The 20,404-nt window shown below is 27.5% G+C and overlaps 1 protein-coding gene across 1 annotated transcript; it reads left to right on the top strand.

Annotated features, from left to right (window-relative positions):
• Nucleotides 1-5,586: 5,586 nt before the first annotated feature.
• Nucleotides 5,587-7,731, top strand: LOC112715185 (uncharacterized). Its single transcript, XM_072204628.1, has 2 exons — nucleotides 5,587-7,027; nucleotides 7,160-7,731. The coding sequence occupies exons 1-2, from the start codon at nucleotides 6,048-6,050 to the stop codon at nucleotides 7,296-7,298; spliced, it is 1,119 nt and encodes a 372-aa protein (XP_072060729.1). The 5' UTR covers nucleotides 5,587-6,047; the 3' UTR covers nucleotides 7,299-7,731.
• The last annotated feature ends 12,673 nt before the right edge of the window (nucleotides 7,732-20,404 follow it).

The raw sequence follows: 20,404 nt of genomic DNA, 5'->3' as shown, positions 1-20,404 counted from the left end.
TCCGTTAGGTGTATGAGAGGCAAATAGACGGAAGGACTAAATTGTCCTCTGTTTATTAAAATTAGAGACTTTTTTGTATTTAAATTTTGTCAGAGATGTATTTGTTAAAAGTTTAAAAAGTCAGGACCTATCTGTCTTTTTCCCTAAAATTTGAAAAGGTAAACTTTGTACATAAACTAAACATTAATTTTTAAAAGATATACATATAAAATATTTTTATGCGAATATATATTCTATAAAATAAATTTTAAACCAATTTAGTATCCTCATCTGAAATATGTCTCCAAAATTGTTTGAAATTTACGAAATATATTTATAAATCAATAATAGAATTCAATCTCAAGATTTGGTTAAAAAAAATTCGAATTTATTTCTTTTGAATAGTGTCAACATTATGTTCTACTTCTTATGGATGTACTTAGGTAGGTATATTAATTTGAAGTATGTGTAATATGTATATAATTTAGACACACGGGGGAGAAAAATTAAAGGGTTTATGAGTGGTTGCACATTTTAATTGCAGAGCTACTTTCAAAATTGTTACCACAATTAAAGATTTGTTTGGATGGATTTTTATAAAAAAAAAATTAAAAGTATTTTTTTAATTTTTAAAAAATATAATTTTATATTTAAATATTTTATGTAAAAATATATTTTTATTTAACAGTTATATTTAGGTATAATAATATAAAAATATTTTTATTTATTTATAATATTTAAAATATCTTTTTTGAATAAAAAATTTTTTTTAAAAATATAAATTATATCTTCTAAAAAAATATTTTTTTAGTAATTTTATTTTTATTAGTAAAATACCAGAAAATTAAAAAATATATATATATTTTATTAAAAAAAATCCTTTTTTTTGGGAAGGATAAGCCGAGGGCCCATGTTGTTCCATTAAATTACTCCTTAAGGTCCTAGCTAGCTAGTTCTAGTTGAAGAATAAATTGTAAAGTTTTTATTTTCAGTTGAAAAAATTACAAAAAAGATTATTGTTCTCTATATATTCTTGGTACGAAGCATGCTGTTCCTTAGCCTCATCAGCACTGCGTACGACATATATAGATAGATATAATAGATAGATTTTCCATCGTACATATATAGAAAGAGACATTCTCAACAAATTAAATTATCAAATTGAAAGACATAAACAATTATATAATTTTATTAATTACTTTTAGAATATATATCAAAATTTTTAATTATATATTCTCATCAATAATTGAATATTATAGTATTAATAATAATTCGATTTTTTATGAATTTTTTATTTTTAAAAGTGTAACAAATAAATTAGGATATTAATTAAATATTTGTTGATAGTTAAAATTAAATCTATAAACTATATAGTATATATATGAGGTAAGGATGATGATGATTCATTGCACGTTAGGGTTATACATGGTTTGGTTAATCTAAAAATTAAATCTATTTTTGAGTTAGTTGAAAATATAATTTGGTTAAATCAAATTAGTTTTATACGATAAAATTAGTTATTAATCGGTTAGAAAATTTAAAATTAGTTTTTAATCGATTATAAAAATAAAAATCAATTTTAAAAATAATCGTTTTTTTTTTAAAAACCAGTTAGAAAAATTAGATTTTTCAAAAACTAAAATTAAAAACCGGTTTTTATAAAAAAATTAATTAAACAATTTGATCACAAGAGTTGTATAAAATTTGGTTTTGGTTTTAGTTAACCGGTTAAAAACTAATTTTTAAAATTTAATTTTGATTAACTATTTTTTAATAATATGAATATAATTTTTAAAATTATTTTATTAAATTGGTTAACTAAAATATGGTTATAATTTTTTAATCGGTTAACCACAATTTGGTTATTTTTTGTACACCCCTATTTAACGTTAAAAGAGAGGATAAAATCGATCAAATTTATCTTTAAAAATTATTTTTTTAAGTTAGTTTTTGAAAAAAAAAATAATCAAATTCATCTTTCAAAAATTTTAAATTAGTCATTTTTATTATTGACAATGTTACAAATTTACTAATATAGTAAGTTAAATGCATTTCATTTAATTTATACAACATATATTTACGCTATGTTTGTTACGGTGGAAAATAAGAGGGATTTGATATGGGGGAAAGAAATAGAAAGAAAATAAATATTTTTACTTGTTTGATTTTGAAAGAATATGGAAAGGAAAAATATAACAGTAGCAAAAAGTGATGTGGGTTCAGCAAAAATTTTTCTTCCCAACTAAGGGAAGAAAACGAAAGAAAAATTCATTTGGTCATTCCATTTTATTATTTCAAACACACTTATGAAAATTAAATTTTATTTTTATTTTTTTTTATTTCTTTTCACTCAATTTTTTTCTTTTCTATTTCTTTCAACTCCTAAATAAAGTATTAGTAGTCTTAATCAATTGCTAATATGATAAATTTATGTAATTAGATTAAATTAATTTTAAATTGAGAGAGATTTTGTGGTATTTAAATTTTTTAATTTAAAATTAATTTAATCTAATTTTATAAATTTATTATCCTAGTAACCAATGTATTATGGTATTATTTAATGTGCAATATTAATAATTCTGATACCACGCAAATAATAAAAATGACAAATTTAATAAAGAATTTTTAAAAATTAATTTAAAAAATTTAATAATTTTTTAAAAAGGAATTCGACCATTTTCTAATAAAAGAGAGGTTAAAAGGTTTTGGAAATGAAGTGAAATTATATATATCATTTTACGTGTAGACCTAGAAGACGTGAGAAATGGGTTATGGATATTTTATTTATTTTATATATAGGAGCAAATACAGACCATAGGTATGTATATCAAGATGGAAAAAGGAGAATTAATATTACACGTATAAATGAAAAGGACCGCTATATCTATTCTAGAAGCCAAATAGATGATTATTTATTTTGAAGATTATTATTAATGATCTCATTTATTAATTAATAGTATTATTATTATTATATTATTGAATAGCTAGAGAGGGCCCTCACAACTTACAAGTAATAATCAGAAAAAGCTGGCTACTAATAAAGCTTTCAAACGGATTCTGTATACCATAGTTTCTAGTAGTTTTGATTGTTGGGGCAAACTTACATGTTGTCCATCTTATTATTCACGAGCAATTTAGATTAGATGTCTGTATGTATATAATCATAACGGCAAGAAATGTGGTTTCAGAGAGAGAGAGAGAGAGAGAGAGAAACAATGATCTAAAGGCATGGAATATTTAGACTAACGTGATAAATTTCATGATTTTTCTTCTACACATCTTTTAGCAGAGATTGACTGTGAGAATCTCTCAGCCACATTCGAAATTTTATATTCAATTCCCTGTCAGTTCTAAATAATTATCTAGTTACAAATATTAATAATTTGTATTTCTTTATAAAAATAACTATATTTTATTAACTGATTTTAAAGTACAAATTTATTGAATGAATAAAGAGAATAAATAATAAAATAAAATAATTATTAATGGTAATTTTATATATTTGATTAAGTTTTTTTAAATAAAAATTTTTACATATATAATTATAATTTATGATTGTTATAATTAAAGATATTCATGTTACTTTTTTTATAAATTTAAATTTTTGAAAAAATTAACATCATAACATATCATCAGAATTTTATTTTTAAAAAATCTAAAATTTAATCATTAATAAATTTTTTAAAAAAATAATAGCATAATAAGACAAGTAAAAAAATAAGATCTATATAAAAATTAAATAAATTTTATTTAAAAAATATATTAAAAATATAATAATTTATATTGTCTTTTTCATATATTTAAATTTTTAAGAAAACTAATATCGTAGTCATTTATTTATAACAGTAATTTTTGACCGGGTCAAATTAATCAATCTAGTGGAAATATTATAGCTGCATAAATAAATTTCTTCGTTTCCTAGCTTTGAATGTCATTGATGGCCACATACACATTAATAGCTAGTTCGGCTTACCGTAAAAAAGGAGCAAATTTCTCTTTTTGCGCTAGGAAATTTAGACATTATAATATATGCACATGCATTTGTATTCGTTTTCCTTGAAGCCTTTAAGAAACATAAACGTGGTTGTTCTCTTTTCTTTATGTAATTCAACTACCGTCACTTGTTATTTTGTTTGCTTCCCCACCTTATTATTCCAATATTATTCCTCCATAAAACTAAACCAGAAAAACTTTAAGATTCTTCACTAGTACATTCATTTAAACGAATTACATGTATTTATTCGTTAAATTAAATATTGTACATTAATTTCACCTCCCCATTATTAGAACATTATATATAAAAGTCTCTATAAATTTTTCTGCAAGATAGCATTTATGTATTTTTTTTATTTTTCACTAACGTATTTGTGTGGCTTGTTTTTTTTTTTTTACACATATAATTATTTATACACGTCTTTGTACTATTAATTTAAATATTTAGAATAAATATTTTTATAATATGATATCAAAATTTTTATGATTTAAAAATCTGAAATTTAATCTTTATTATAAAAAAAGAAAAAAAGTAACATAAAATAAATAATTTAAAAAAAGCTCAACAAAAATCAAATAAAAAAATATTTTTATATAAAAAATATAATGCTAAAAATATAACTGTTCATATATTCTTTTTCTATTATTTTAAATTTTTCAGACAAATAATTTTGTAACATCATAGTTTGAGTTTGTCGTTATTTTACTTATTAAAAAAAGTTGTGTAACCTTGCAATTAAATTACATGCTTCTTGTTATTTGAGTTTCAGGTTTTGTATAATGAATCTACCTAATAATCCATAAAATAAAATATACATATAATAATAATAATAATAATAATAATAATAATAATAATAATAATAATAATAATAATAATAATAATAATAATAATAGATAACTAAATAAAAAGGATATATAAATGTTTCTATATTGCATGGAATACTATTAGGAGTGTGTCATGATGAATATGGTGTCACTTATGGTGTGTTTGTTTGAGGTGAAAATGGGAGAAAAGAAAAGGAAGGAAAAGAAATTGGAAGGAAAATAGTTATTTTCCTTTGTTTGGTTGAGGAGAAAAATGGGAGAGGAAGGAAAATAAATGGAAAAATATTGGTGGAACCCACCAATTTTTTTTCCTTCCAACAATGGAGAGAAAATGGAGAGAAAACTATTTATCTCTCTCTACTTCCAATATTACCCCTTTACTTTTTTCAATATATTTTATAATATAAGGGTAAAATTATCTTTTTATACTATTTCTTTCCTTTTTATTTTCCTTTCATCCAAACACATCTAAAAAAAATAAAAATCCACTCAATTTCTTTTCTTTCATTTCTTTCCTTTCTATTTCTTTCCTGTATATTTCTTTCCTTCTAACCAAACATAGCATTAATAATAAAAATGACAAAAAAAATTAATATGACTAATTTAAAATTTTTAAATAACAAATTTGATTAAAAATATTTTTTAAGATCAATTTAAAAAAATTAATCTTTAAAAAATAAATTTCACCATTTACTCTATTTCTATGGAAAAGTTATTAGGTATAATGAAGTTTTTAAACATGGTATGCATGTATGTATGTATGGCTTGAATTAACCCACAATGTTATTCGTGGAAACAAGAAATGAAATCACATAGATTTGACCACTTGTAAGGAGGCATCACCACACCCACCATCCATGTCTATACTATACCCCACCTTCCTTCCCTCTCTCTCATCTATCTTTTCAGATAAAATCGCAGTTACCACTTACCACCACCTCCTTCCTTCCTTCCTTTCTTCCCTCCATCCCCTCTCCGTTGCCGTTTTCCTATTTCACATGTGAAAAAACCCTAGTTCAAATGAATTAAATGATGTATGTAGAGAGAGACACAGATGTATGCATCCGTGGGCTCCTTATTCCCCCTAAAACAAACTAAGCTATTTAGCTTCTCTCCTTTTCTCTCTCTCGACCCATACTCTCTCTCTCTCTCATGAGTCATGAGTGATGATATTCTTGTAAATAGTGAGTTATAAGTAAGGAAATCTGTGAAGGCATCCTCACGTCTTTCCATTTTCTGCAATCCGTGTAATGGATTCGGGCAACAGTACCGCTGGGAGCATGCAGTCCTCAAGTAGTGGTGCTCCTGCTGATGAAGATTCGTACGACTCACACTCACGCGCCCAACAACAACAACCCCAACCCCATCATCATCATATTCTAAATCAGTTATCAACAACAACAACAACAACCACCCTTCACCACACCCACGCCCCTATCTTTGATCCTTTGTTATCATCATCATCAACAACTTCAACAACCTTCTTGGATCCATCATCATCTTCAATTCAAAGATCAAATCCAACAATAGTAAACAACCTCGACATGCCGTGGTACATCACACCGAGATCCGGACTCGACCAACCGGATCTTTCCACCGTCATGCCGCAATTCGCTGTTCCACCACCGCCGCCGCCGCCGCCGCTACCACCGTTGCTGCAGCAACAACAACAACAAGAAGCGCGCAGCAACGCAAACAGTAACAGCACGGTGGTTCGGAACCCGAAGAAGAGGTCGAGGGCTTCACGGCGAGCACCAACGACGGTTTTAACAACGGACACCACGAATTTCCGAGCTATGGTTCAAGAATTCACTGGTATTCCGGCACAGCCTTTCACTTCTTCTTCTTCTTCTTCTCCTTTTCCAAGAACAAGGTTGGATCTCTTTGTTGGTGGCGGTTCTTCTTCTTCTTCTGCTGCTGCTGGTCCTCCTTATCTTCTTCGTCCATTTGCGCAGAAAGTTCCTCTACCGTCGTCGTTTCCTCAAACCAATTATAATTCTTCACCTTCTTCTTCCATGGTGATGAACAACATATTATTTGTTCCTAATTCTAACAATCCAATTAATAACAGCTACCAACAACTTCCTTCTTCTTCTTCTTCCCCCCTTGGGCTTTTGAAACAGCATCAGCATCTTAATAATGTGAACATGAACAACATGCAAAACAACAACAACAACAACCCTGCATCGATTCTGAGCTTTCAATCGATTCTTCAAGCACAACAAATTAGGTACCCTTCTCCTTCTCCTTCTCCTTCAACTTCTCCCCTTGTTGTTGCATCGAAGGATCAAGAAACCTGTTTGGAGATTCCTCATCATCATAATCAGAGTAATAATAGTGGCACTGTTGACTCACATCTCAGAATGGGTGTGTTGGAGGAACAACTAGGATTCACTCGTGCGCATGTTAGCACCACCAACAACATCAGCAATGGAGGAGTGTTAGAGAAGGGAAGAACCGAAGGTATGGTGGAGTCATGGATCAATTGTTCTTCTGATTAAATTAAAGAGCACTCATGCATCATCATCATCATCAAAAACAAAACAAGAAAAGGATTATCGGAAGAGATTCATTCGCATATGATGATTGTGCTTATGCCATGCTAGTAAGTAAAAAGAGAGAGACAGAGAGAGGAATCTTTCGTATTAGTACAATCTCATCTTAACCATGACCATCAAATTAATTTGTTACAATACTTTTTTTTAATTTTCTTTTATTATTATTATTATTATTATTATTTTTTCTTTTGGTCATTTGGGTCCCTTCAAATTATGTGTAAATAAGTAGCAGATAGTTTTTCCTTCTCTCTCTCTCTAAGCTAATCTTTTTTCTTTTCTTTTTTTTTTTTGAAATTTTAGATTGTGCTTAGCTTTGCGTTATATATACATGCATATATATAAATATACAAGAAAATTCTGGAGTCTTCAATGTTTATATTTTTGTTACTAATTAATTAATTAAACTTGTATGTGTTTATGCTAATTCATTGCATCGTTTTAATTTAGTTTCATGATAGATCTTGTTTTTATTAGTTCAGATATGGAGAATGTAGAATACTAGAATAGAATGTGCAGCAGTTAGTTGAATTGAACAAAAACAAATCCTTATGCATTTCTTGCTTCTGAATCGGATTCTTCACCTTCTATTCTTATTTTTTTTATTTTTTTGTATGGTTGGACATTTTGTCTGCTTCTTTACGTCCTCAACTATAATTTATGTTATTTTATTTTATTATAGTTTATAATACAACGCTAATTATAAAATTCCTTTAGATTCTAGGAGTAATTTGTGGCAAGATTTGGGGGGAATGGATCGCCGCCGCAATCTCATTTTTTCTTAAATATTAAAAAATGTATTCCTAAATAATGATGACCTATGGAATTCAATTTATTTGCATGCATGGAAATTGATGCACAAAATTTTAATTTATTATTATATCAATAATATACATATTTGATTGAGTTATCTAATAGCTTAAAAATCTTATAGTTGCATTAATTAAAGTTTTGAAATCTTTATCATTAATAAAATGGTTGACACAAAACAACTACCCTTTAATCACGATATATATCCCACAAATATCCTTATTTATAATTTAATTTTTAAAATCTAAATATAATACCACACCTATTATAGTTATATAAAATCTTTGAATAAAATAATGTTCTCTACAGTTATGCCTGATTCTACCTTATGGCTATCAAATATCAATCAATTTCTTTCTTCAACATAATAATGGTACACACTACGATTCTAAAAAGAGTTTAGATTTTAATATGAAAAATGAACTAATGAAGGTTATATATGTGGTAAGATTGCATTCTCTTTTCTATTATTATTACTTTTAATCTCAAGTAGGATTTTAATTATTTTAACTACTGTTTATTGATTTGGTTACGGAATAATTTTAATCAACAAAGCATTCCTCACAAGACTTTAATAATAATATTTAATTGTCTTTTTCAAGTATATCATTATGTATATTTAACCATATATTAATAAATAAATGAAATATCTATCTTTTTTTTAAAAAAATGCAGACTATATTATAATAGATGCGAATCCTCTCATGTTCAAGATGATATGATATCATTATCTTTACGTTTATTCTGCCGTTAATTTAATTATTTTAAAAAACAAAATGGTAAATAGTCAATCAACAATTATCCAAGAGCTCTAACCTGTCCAGCTAGAAGAATTTGAGAAAGAATTCAAGAAAATATATGAAGGAAAGCAATGTTATTTAGTCAAGTTTAATGGTTATTAGTAAGTAATTTAATAATACTTGTTAAAAATCAGAAAAGACTAACGGTGCATTTAATTTGTATTTTTGTTTTTAGTATTTTTTATTTTTAAAATTTTATAAAAGAAAAACAGAAGATAAAACTAAAAAACAGAATTTTATTAATAAATAATTAAATAATACTTATTAAAATTGAGAAAAGACTAATAGCTAAACTACTAATTGCAAAAATACAGAATTTTTCAAGTAAATACGCATTTTTCTCTCTTCCTTTTTCTTGAAAGAGAACCCGTAAATCTTTTTTGTTTAGGACGGTCGTTACCACCACCACCATCTTTCTCTTTAAGGTAGTTATGTACCTCCTTCCGTTCTCTTCTTCACCCCCTCTTTTTCCTTTTGATTTTGGTTTTATTTTCTCTATCTCATCTTATAATTTTTTTTCCTGTTCTAAGTTCTAATAATTCCTACTTTTTTGTTGTATTTTTTTTGGTAGAAGGTTTGTGTATCTTCTATAGTTATTGAATCTTGGAGATTTTGAAAAGTAAATTAATGGATGGTTGTAATTTTTAAAAGAACCTTTAATTTAATTTAAAATAGAAATAGGTTCAAAGTTTTGAAAAGAAAAGAAAAATATATTTTACAATGTTACAACACTTGTTACGTAAATTTAGAATCTCAAAAAAAATCATATCTAAGAATGATTTTAATGTTTAAAATTCTTTCTAATTGAAATTTGTATTTACTATCCAAGGCTTTAAATAGTTCAACATAGGTAACTTTTTTATTTTGTAAGTGTCACTTATAAAACAAACTCTTATTTGTAAGTGTCATCACTTTATAAATACTCTTATTTCATGTATGAAAAACCTAACTAACTAATTGCAAACACACATGGATAAAAGACTAGTTGTTAAGTAAACATATATAGCTACTTCAAGGAAGTAACTTACATTTAACCTCCCCCACCCCACACCCACAAAAGAATATATATAAAACAAACACTAATTTAAAATGGACAAAAACTTTGAATCTTGTTCATTCACGACAAAATATATATATATATATATATATATATATATATATATATATATATATATATATATATATATCTTAGAGAATTTTTTCTCTTAGATTTTGCTTTTGGATTTTAGACATTCTAAGCATATGTACGTATAGTAATAATCGATTCAAACCAAGTACACCCAAGTTTGGTCCAATTAGGGAATCAATTTTTTTCAAATTAAACTTATAATCTTTTAGAAATTTTTTTAATGTATATAAAAATTCCCTATAATCCCAGTTGAACAAATGACTAAGGTATTTGAAAATTTTGTACTGCAAAACAATTTTGGTTTCAAAAATAAAACCAAAAAAAAAGGAAAAGAAAGAGAAGCAGTAGCCATTGATTTCGCTCCCCATCACTTTTTGTCCGTTTTTGATTTCACACCATACGCTTATATCTCCGAACAGGAAAGAGAAAAAGCAAAGTGGTACGCGTGCGTGTTCTATTACACTCATGAATGAGACGACTTTTTTTTTTCCATCTTTAATTTGATGGATTTAATGCATGTGAATTATATGATGTGGTTTAAAATCAAAATTCAAAATTCCTAATTGTACATTGAAGCATATATGGAATGAGATTTCTTTATGGCAGTAGTGTTAGAGAATTAGTATATTTTGTGATTTATAGTTATTAATTAGTTATTATTAATATTTTTAATAATATAAAATTACATCTAATAATATAAGATTATATTTTTTTAATAATTAAATATTAGTTAAATTTTAATAAAAATGCTGAAGTCGATATTTCCTTTTTTATGATATTGTTATTTATTTTGTGTTTGTTGGTGTCTATGCATGTGAGTAGGACCTTAATTAATAATGTCTTTAGGTAGAATAATTGAGTCCAAAATTTTTTATAGTATTTTTTGAATTTCTATCTCTGATAAAAAAAATTAAAATGTTAGTCAAACATGACATCGGCTATATATATGTATTGTGTTGGTCTGTCTAATATGCGGTCCTTCTACGCCGTCCCAAGACAGAAAATATGGGATATTCCAATAATAATAATAAGGATTATGTTAGATAATTAATAATTTTTTGAATAATATGAATAATTATTAATTAAATTAAAATATATTATATATTTAAATTATTTACTTAAATTTTAATATTAAAATAATTATTTGTACATTTAATAAAATGAACATTCAATATATTTATTAGTGACATTATTTAGTATTTTTATTATCTATTTATACTTTTTTTTAATAATAATAATAATAACTAAACTGCATAATTTAACCTCATTTTTCTCATTCCAAAAAATAATAAAAATAATTACCAAAATCTCATGGAGGGAGGATAGTTGCATTTTACTGGTGTTTTTTCCTACGTATATTGAGAGCAACCATAACGGTGACAATGTAAACTATTTTACAATGTCAGAATCAAATTGAAGAATTTAAATTAGTAATATAATAAATATTAATACTAGCATCTTGTTGGCCACTCCATCATGATCATTAAGCTGCCTTTTTATTAATTAATTTAAAGTTACAAATTCATGATATTATACTGAGAAGACAGTTGAACAAATAACAGAAGTTAGTTGAAAGTTAGTTATTCATCTCTTGTATATAGAGTAGTAGATTTTGCTTCAGCAAGATAGAGAAGCTATACAATTGCATGCACACTTTCTTGTTGCTCACACTGGACTTTGGCCGTTACTGTCAACTCCTCTGTGGTTAAGTTTCTATGTGTGTGTTTGCTTTCACTAACCCAGGTGAAAATGGACATGAGGTAGGTACATGTTTCACTATTTTCCTCATCAGAGTTTAGATCACCCCTTAGACCTCCATATCCTTTCTTATCTAAATTTTTTTTATTAGTTTAATATTAATAATTAATTATAATAGGTACTATAATTAATTACCATCAATATTAAATTAATAAAACAAATTAAGTAACACCCTTTCGTAAATTAGAATCGTATAAATCTAACCATTCTAACTTAAAAATATTAGTAAAAGAAGGATTCGATAGCAAAATTTTGATTAAAAAAATTAGTAAATTAATCTTTAGAATCAACTAACATAACATCATTTAAATAGACATAAATCTTTTCTTTACTTCTTTAACCTCATATAAGACAAGGGGATAATGGTCTCTCCTAACCATTAATTTTTTTTTTTACAAGTTATGCATACATTTTGAGTAGTCGTGTAATGTATACATATTAAGTTTGAGATATTCACCATCCATTCACTGTTAAATAAAAAATGTGAATTTATTTTTAGTGAATCCTTACCAATCACATATATACTTAGACAGTGTATAAGTCAATATAATATTATTTTATATTTTCAATATACCTAACAATTTTTTTCAAATTCTTTTCTTGTATATGTGGTTGTAACTAACATAATAAACGGCTGAATGTATGGCTTTTTTAATTGTGGCGCGGAAAAGTCTATGTGTGCTATCAAAGAAACTATAGGAATGCTCATTAGAGCACTCATCATGCCATAAAGGACCAAACCATGATTATTGTAACTTGTTCCAATCCGCAGCCCTCTCTCTATATAGCTATATCTACTATATATAATTATACGTACATATATATAGCACATTTAAATTGATATGAGAAATTTTAAAAACCTCTAATACTCTTGACTTGAAAAGATAGGATTAAATTTGAATTATGGAAATGTCAGATTTCAAGCACTACTCATTAAGAATAATGGTTAACTAATCATAGTTTATTTATTTGTGAAGTAGTTATAAAGTGGCTCTATGCATGAAATGGCCGACCGGGGATATTATGATTATATTCATCCAAAAGTTAGTAATCTTTTTTCACTTTCATTGATTGATTAGATCATGATCTTTTTTCATTTTCACCTTTGGGTTTAAAATTGGAATGATATGATAAGAGACATGATAGGTGGAAGGTATTGCCTTTACTTTTTTTTTTATTTTAAAATTCGGATTAAAGGTTAGACATATATAAAACCATGGGAGGTAACTTTCACAAAAGAGGTATGGACTTTTAACATTTAACTCTTTATAAACTTTAAAAAGGACTTTATGGAAATTTAAATAAAACTCAAATGATTAGGCATCGGATTTTGGGAGATTTGTTAGGGAGAATGGTTTTTGTGTGATTGATTGGCATTTGGCTGGCCTTTCACATACATTTGATTTAGCAATTTAGAGCATCATGGTGGCCCATACCAATGAACACAAAACTTTCACTTCCTATTTAGCAATGATGTTATTTATTTATTTATTCGCACTTTACTATACTGATTAAAATTTTATAGAAGAATAATGTAAATTTTTTTATAGTTATTTTTTATTATATTAATATTATTCAAAGTGTGAGTTTTAATTTCTTAAGTACTATTTCTATCATAAGAAAAAAATCTATAAACTCACATTTTTATCCTATAATTCACTTTTATTTATTTATTTATTGAAACACAAATAGACGTGCTATCAAAAATTTAACTAATTTAATCCTAAATCTTAAAGTCGTATAGAAAAACGATAATGCTAGAAAAATAAAAAACAATTAGCCTAAATAATTTAAATTTATTTTATTAAAAATATTTGATAATAAAAAACATTCAAAACTTATTTTATTTAGTATTTGTTTATTATAAAATATATTAAATAAAACTAAAAACAATAAATTTTAATATTTTTACTAATATTTTTTTGTTACCAAATATTTTTAATAAAAAAATTTAAGAATTTGTCTAATATTTTTTTCCATGTAATGATGGTTTCTTCTCCCAACACACTACCTCCCTTTCTTCATTCGGACCACAAAGACAATGTCAATGTGCAAAAAGAAAGGAAAAAATTGTGTTTGTACCACTTTTTTTATATTTTGTGTATTTTTATTTTATAAGATAAAAAATAAACATGTTATTTTTTTCATTTTTATTAATTAATTTTAGTAAAAAATATATAAAAAGATAACAAATATAATATCCCTCACAACAAAAGGGCCTCTTTAATTTAATTTCTTTCACTCTCTCTCCTCTCAGAAAAGCTCTCAAAGACACACTGCCCTACAATTTTGAGCCAAAACTCAAAAAGATGAACAGCTTTTGGCATCCTCGCCAAAAAGGCTGCACTATTAATTTTCTTTTTCTCTCTTTGCTTGTATCCATTCCCTCTACAGAGATAAAGCATCCATTCAAGTACCTGACGCCAGAAAATGACAAACCTATATGGAAAAAATAAAATTATGAGTATATACACGCACATCGTTTTAAAGAGATTATATTCTCTTGTGTACAAAAATTTATACATCAATAATAATGCCACAACGTGCAATTTAGAGAAAGTTTCACAAACTTGTTTTACTCAAAACTAAAGCGGTTAAAAAAAGTGTGAGTATTGAGATTTGAGAGACATTTGCAAAATGCAAATTCTTATTCTTAATTACCATCATTGACCTCCGTTGCACTTATTAGTTATTAGTTATTAGGTGATACTTTATCGATTTCATAATATTTGTTACTGTTACTTACACATCAATCAAGGAATTTAATTTAAGAATTAATTAAAAAATTAAAGAGTTTAATAAAATACTCTTTATTAAGACAATATTCATAATTCAATCACTAGTGATATCTCATAAAGAATATATGCTACTATAAATAGATTAAATTATTTATTCTTTACAATTTTAATTATTCTACTATATGATATATACAATTATTATACATAGAGCATTATATATGTATTAATGTATTTATGTATGTATGCACGTATACCAATTTTATTCGTATACATCCATTCCAGCCCTAAAGTTCAATTGATAGATCGAATTTATGCACAGTAGACATGTTTGTTTTTAGAAACTTTTCCTCTGTATGTTGATGGATATAAGTTAAAGTAATAAGATGCATGACCCCAGCAACTAGTTTTTACTCATGGAAATTGCCAATTGCTCTTTTTTAGTCACAAAAGTCAACGGGAGGTGCAAACACTTCTCTTAGTTTTTTTCTTTTTTCTTTTTTGGCACTTGTATATATAGAAGAAAGAACCACGATGAAATCTCTTCTTTAATCATTATCTTACGGTAATATGATTTTAGTGAATAGAGGAAACACAGACACTCAAAAAATTTGCATCAATATAATATATACGTGTTGTCTACTACTTCATGTGTTTGGCAAATTGGAAATCTACCTTAATTTGCGGCTTCTTGATTGTTTCATTTATATTTGTACCTATATACAAATCTTTTTTGGTTTAGACATAAGAGTCCATTAGTATATAACTCTATATTATTACATGCGTAATAATAATAATTGATTATATCCTGAATTTGTTAATAATAATATTAAGATATGTCATGAATTACTTATCTCAAAAATTTAAATTGATAGACGAATGGTTATATCTTTAATAAAACAATTGAGTATATTAGTAATTTTTTCTCTAATTCAGTAATAAGTTAATTAATATTATTCATTTGATCTATAATACCTTCTATCTTGTAAATTGTAACTCATGTAAGGTTTTCTTTGTACTCACTCAATACAATCCTGTTTTTCATTCATATCTGTTTTTTTTTTTCCTTTTCCTCTATTACTGATCAAATTAAATAGCTTCATCACTATCTATCTCTCTTGATAAAAGTTATAATAATGTGTGCATACGATTATATTTTAAAAAGAGAAGTGTTATATTTTTGTATATTTTTTGTATTTATTTTTTATTTTTGGTAATGAAATGAATGATAAAAAATGAGACAAAAAATAAAAGTTTATCTTTTATAATTTATACTATCAAAAATGTACAAAATAAATATTAAAACGTATACAAAAAGTATTATAGATCCACCATTCTCCTGTGACATGTGCTAACCTATTAGTTGTTGCCTAGAAAAGCCTCGAAAAAAATACGGTGTATGTATATACTTGTTTGAAATTATCTATATTCATCCATCACATTAACGATAAAGTTAATTATAGTGTAAAAATGTAAATTTATACAGAAATTATAGATATTCATTTTAAATAATTTACTAATGACACTGTATGTTAATAAACGTGTAACTATTTTTAATCACAAAAATATAATCTATATAAAATAAATCTTTATAGTAGTGTATTTCGCATGCTAATTATTTGTTTACGAAATAATGTATTTGATGAATAAAAAAAATCAAGAAATTATCAGTTAAAATAGTATTTATAACCAATAGTGAGTTAACATAAATCAGACCACAAACGACTTTTGAAAAGGAATACTATTGGGTGTCCAGAAGTAGTGAATTTGAAGAGAGAGAGAGAGAGAGAGAGAGAGAGAGAGAGAGAGAGAGAGAGAGAGAGAGAGAGAGAGAGAGAGAGAGAGAGAGAGAGAGAGAGAGAGAGAGAGAGAGAGAGAGAGAGAGAGCATACACATCTATTTTATGTCTATACATACGTTCTTAAAATAAATGCTGATGTAGTTGTTGATCTAGCATTTTCTTTATTATAAAGTATAGACTTATAATTTATAAATAAAGTTTGCAGTGAAATTAATAATAAAGAAAAAAGTAGTAACTATTTGTCTCTTAATATATTCATTATAAGCCTACTTTGTGAATTCAAATTGAATATAATACATCGTGTCTTAGTATATATAAAAAAATAAACCATATCAAGTAGTTGCATTAATCAAAAGATTATTAAAAAAAGTTAATAATTCCGAAATCATTGATAGTATGAAAAAGTCATGCATCTCAAATCAAGGAGATTAGTTGTGGTAGTTGTTGTTGTTACTTCATTACTACTATATATGCATTGTCATCCCTAGTTTTCTCACACTATCTTATATAATGAGTAAGTGGGTCAGGGGTGATTTTCATGAACCCTACTATGTCTGCCACTATCCTTTATTTTCAGTAACCCCAGCCATTCAAATAATAATGCTCATACCGCCCATTGTCCATTGCCTCGCCTTTTTTTTTATTTAACCATATCGTCTAGTCTAATAGGTGAAAGACTAATCTTTGTAAGTCTGAACTTTATTTAAAAATTTACTTTTAGTTAATAAATTATAAAATACATAAAATGAGATTTAAATTATCAATACTTATTTAAATAGGTTAGTAAATTAATCATTCCACCAATTTAAATTAATTGCATTAGTCTCTCTGTATATATCTACTTTGTTACAATTTTTCAACATAAAGAAATTAAAGACAACAAAAATAATATGTAAAAGTATCAAGTATTTCAGAACTATGCTGGCATGGATTTTATTCATGGGTTTACAATGTTGCGCAGATTATATGATGCCCGACAAGAATTATGATTTATAGGAGAATTATGCTATGTTTTAGGACAAGAAATCAAATTACACTTTCAATAAGTTAAAATATAAAATTGATTGAATAGACCTTTTACTTGTATATTGCTTAAGAAAATTTCAAATACATATATATATATATATATATATATATATATGAAAATGTAAGAACTTTAACTACTCATCTCTATTTCTATTACATTGTCCATAAAGTATGGAATTCTGGTTCTCCTGATCTTGTTAGGAGCCAATCAGCCGTTTAGAAAGAAGTGCGGAAGTTCAATTAAAGAAGTCTTTTGGAAACATTTTCGTTGAAGAAAAGGAAACTTGAAGTGTATTCCAATAGTTAGGGGTGCATATGGTTCGACCGTCTTGAAGATTCGATTCAGTTCTAAATATTTTGGAAATTAATTTGGTGTGATTTTATTGGATTTATGATCGAGTAAGAATCTTAAAAATAGATCCGATCATTATTTAGAGTTGGGTCTGGATCTAAACAAATCCAACTTCACCCAATCCATGTACACTCTAAAAAGACTAAAAAAAAGTATATATGTTATAAATTAATTTCAATATTATGTTATATTTATTATAAGTTTAATGTTTTATTTTTAATCATACTTGTTGAATTAGAAAATAGATCAAAGAAGTATGAAATTAGAATTCATGGACAAATTCAAGTTCAAATATAGATATTAATTTTTCGGTAATAAGTATGTTTTTTTTTTCTTTATAAATAAGTACATCATAATTTTTTGACATAAAGTTTATCAAGACTCGCACTTCACCGGGTTAGACCCGGTTTTAGCGTGACCCGAAAGTAGTAAGATTTTACTGGGTTTAGGGCCGGATAAATGTTTCAAAAATAGATCCAGTCATTATTTAGGGTCGGGTCTAGGTCAAAGCGAACCTGACTTCACACGACCCATGTACACCCCCTATCAACAGTATTCAAAAATCGTTGGAATAGTTTGATGGCTCACATCTCAAAGAAAATACTACAAGAAACAGTGTAATTATCACCGCCAAAAATCGACGGTCAGATTTTTCGTCATATTTTTCGACGGTTTATCGTCGATAAAATGAAAAAGAAATAAGTAGAAATAAAATATTAAAATTGACGATCATGTCGTTTATTACTTTAGCAATCTTCTAACGTTTTAATATTATCGTCACATTGCTAATGAAGTGGTGATTTGAGATTTTTTTCTTTAAAATCGACAGACTGGTTATTTATTTTAATAATTATAATATCGAAAGCTTTTGTTGTCGAGAAATTTAGACGATGGAGATCTCTTTTCAAAAGTAAATAAATGGGGGTATTTTATAATATAAAATAGATGGCTAGGGTGGTGATTTTCGATTAACTAAAATTAATGAAATTGCCGTCGATTTTTATTAACAAAAAATTACACCCACGTTTGTTTTTCGCGTCCTTTATTTCACTCAATTCCCTACTTACATTTTAGCTCAAAAATTAACCCCAAAATTTTAGAGAATCAGAGTTTAGAGTGAGGCTTCTTCTTCTTCTCCAACACGTGAGAATAGAGACCAAAGACAGAGTCACGGCCATGGAGAGAGGCAGAGAGCAGATCAGCAGAGCTTCTCTTCTCCGTGGTTGAGAAAACCCGCCGTCCTCTGCCTGAAAGCAAAGCTTCTTCTTCCGCCGAGTCCGTCGCCGTGTCATCCTCTTCATGTAAGTTCCTCTCTCTATATCTCTTGCTCTCTCTCTCTCTCACTCCGTCACATTATGATTTGTGAATCTGCATGTAAGTTCTTCTTCTTTTACAGGGTAGTCGTTGCAACGTCTTTATTGGTCGGTGTTGCTGTGAGCCCGTCGCCGGAGCCCATCATCGTCGCAGCTTCTTGTAAGTTCCTCTTTGTCTCTCTTTGTTTATTATATTTATTTTTGTAATTTTTGTATCTACTATTTTTATCATAAAATTCTGAATTTGTGTTTGTTAATAACAATTGCATTAATATTACTAAAACCTAGTTAGCATAATCAATTGCGTTTAGGGATTAGAGATCCTTATTGTGTAAATATTGCTCTTCTTGGAAAGCTACTTTGGACTTTTTTCCAGCAACCAAACAAGCTATGGGTCCAATTGTTGGATGCTAAGTACCGATCATCTCTACATGACTGTTTTAGTTGTCCTAAGAACAAGAACTCTCCCATTTGGAGGTGTCTTTGCAAGGCTTGGGAACTGTTGAAGGATGGGTTTGCTTGGTGTATTGGAGATTTGAACCAGAATTTTTGGTTTTCTAGCTGGAGGAGAGAAGGATGGTTATCTAATGAGATGGATTATGTTCACATTTCTGATTCAAATCTCCGGATACAGGATATTTGGTCGGTTGGTAGGTGGCATTTGGATACTCTTTATTCTCCTTTATCTCAAAATCTGAAAGGTGATATTCTCTCTTACAATCCAGATGAACAAGCAGGTCCGGAAGTGGGTTGGTATTGGAGTGGGTCTGCTGCCAAAGTCTATAACTCACGCAATGGTTACTTGTGGTTGTGTAAGCAACTGTTTGGTTGGGAGGAGCGGGAGAATTGGCTTTGGCTTTGGCGTCAGCTTGTTCCGGAAAAGCATAAGTTTTTGGCTTGGTTGTGTCTTAAGGAGGCTCTTCCTACTGCAAGTTTTCGCTATAGAAGAGGGATGTCGTCATCGGATAGGTGTCCAAGATGTCTTTCTAGCCAGGAATCGATTTTACATTGTATTCGAGATTGTTCAAAAGCTCAGCTTGTCTGGCATAGGTTGGATATTTCTTGTCATCCTTTGGATTTGAAGAACTGGTTCTTGTATCATAGCAGAGAGCATCCGTTCAAGTTCTTTTTGAGACTTTGGTGGATATGGCGAGCAAGGAATAATGACATATTTAATCCCCATGAAACTTGGCCTCCGGAAAAAGTGATTTGTCTGACATTAACTTCAGAAAAGGAGCTTAGGAATATTTTTGAATTACAACGTATGTCCCTTCCCTCTACTCTAAATGGTTTTTGGAATCCCCTATCCATTGGTACTTTTAAGATTA

The sequence above is a fragment of the Arachis hypogaea genome, chromosome 10 (assembly GCF_003086295.3).
Source record: "Arachis hypogaea cultivar Tifrunner chromosome 10, arahy.Tifrunner.gnm2.J5K5, whole genome shotgun sequence".
Lineage (NCBI taxonomy): Eukaryota > Viridiplantae > Streptophyta > Magnoliopsida > Fabales > Fabaceae > Arachis > Arachis hypogaea.
This window is presented reverse-complemented; position numbering and strand designations above follow the sequence as displayed.

Bases quoted from the DNA above. Each gene is read 5' to 3' on its own strand.
- LOC112715185 (XM_072204628.1), top strand. From the start codon at position 6,048: ATGGATTCGGGCAACAGTACCGCTGGGAGCATGCAGTCCTCAAGTAGT. The intron at 7,028-7,159 runs GTACCCTTCTCC...CTCACATCTCAG, and splicing joins CTTCAAGCACAACAAATTAG to AATGGGTGTGTTGGAGGAAC.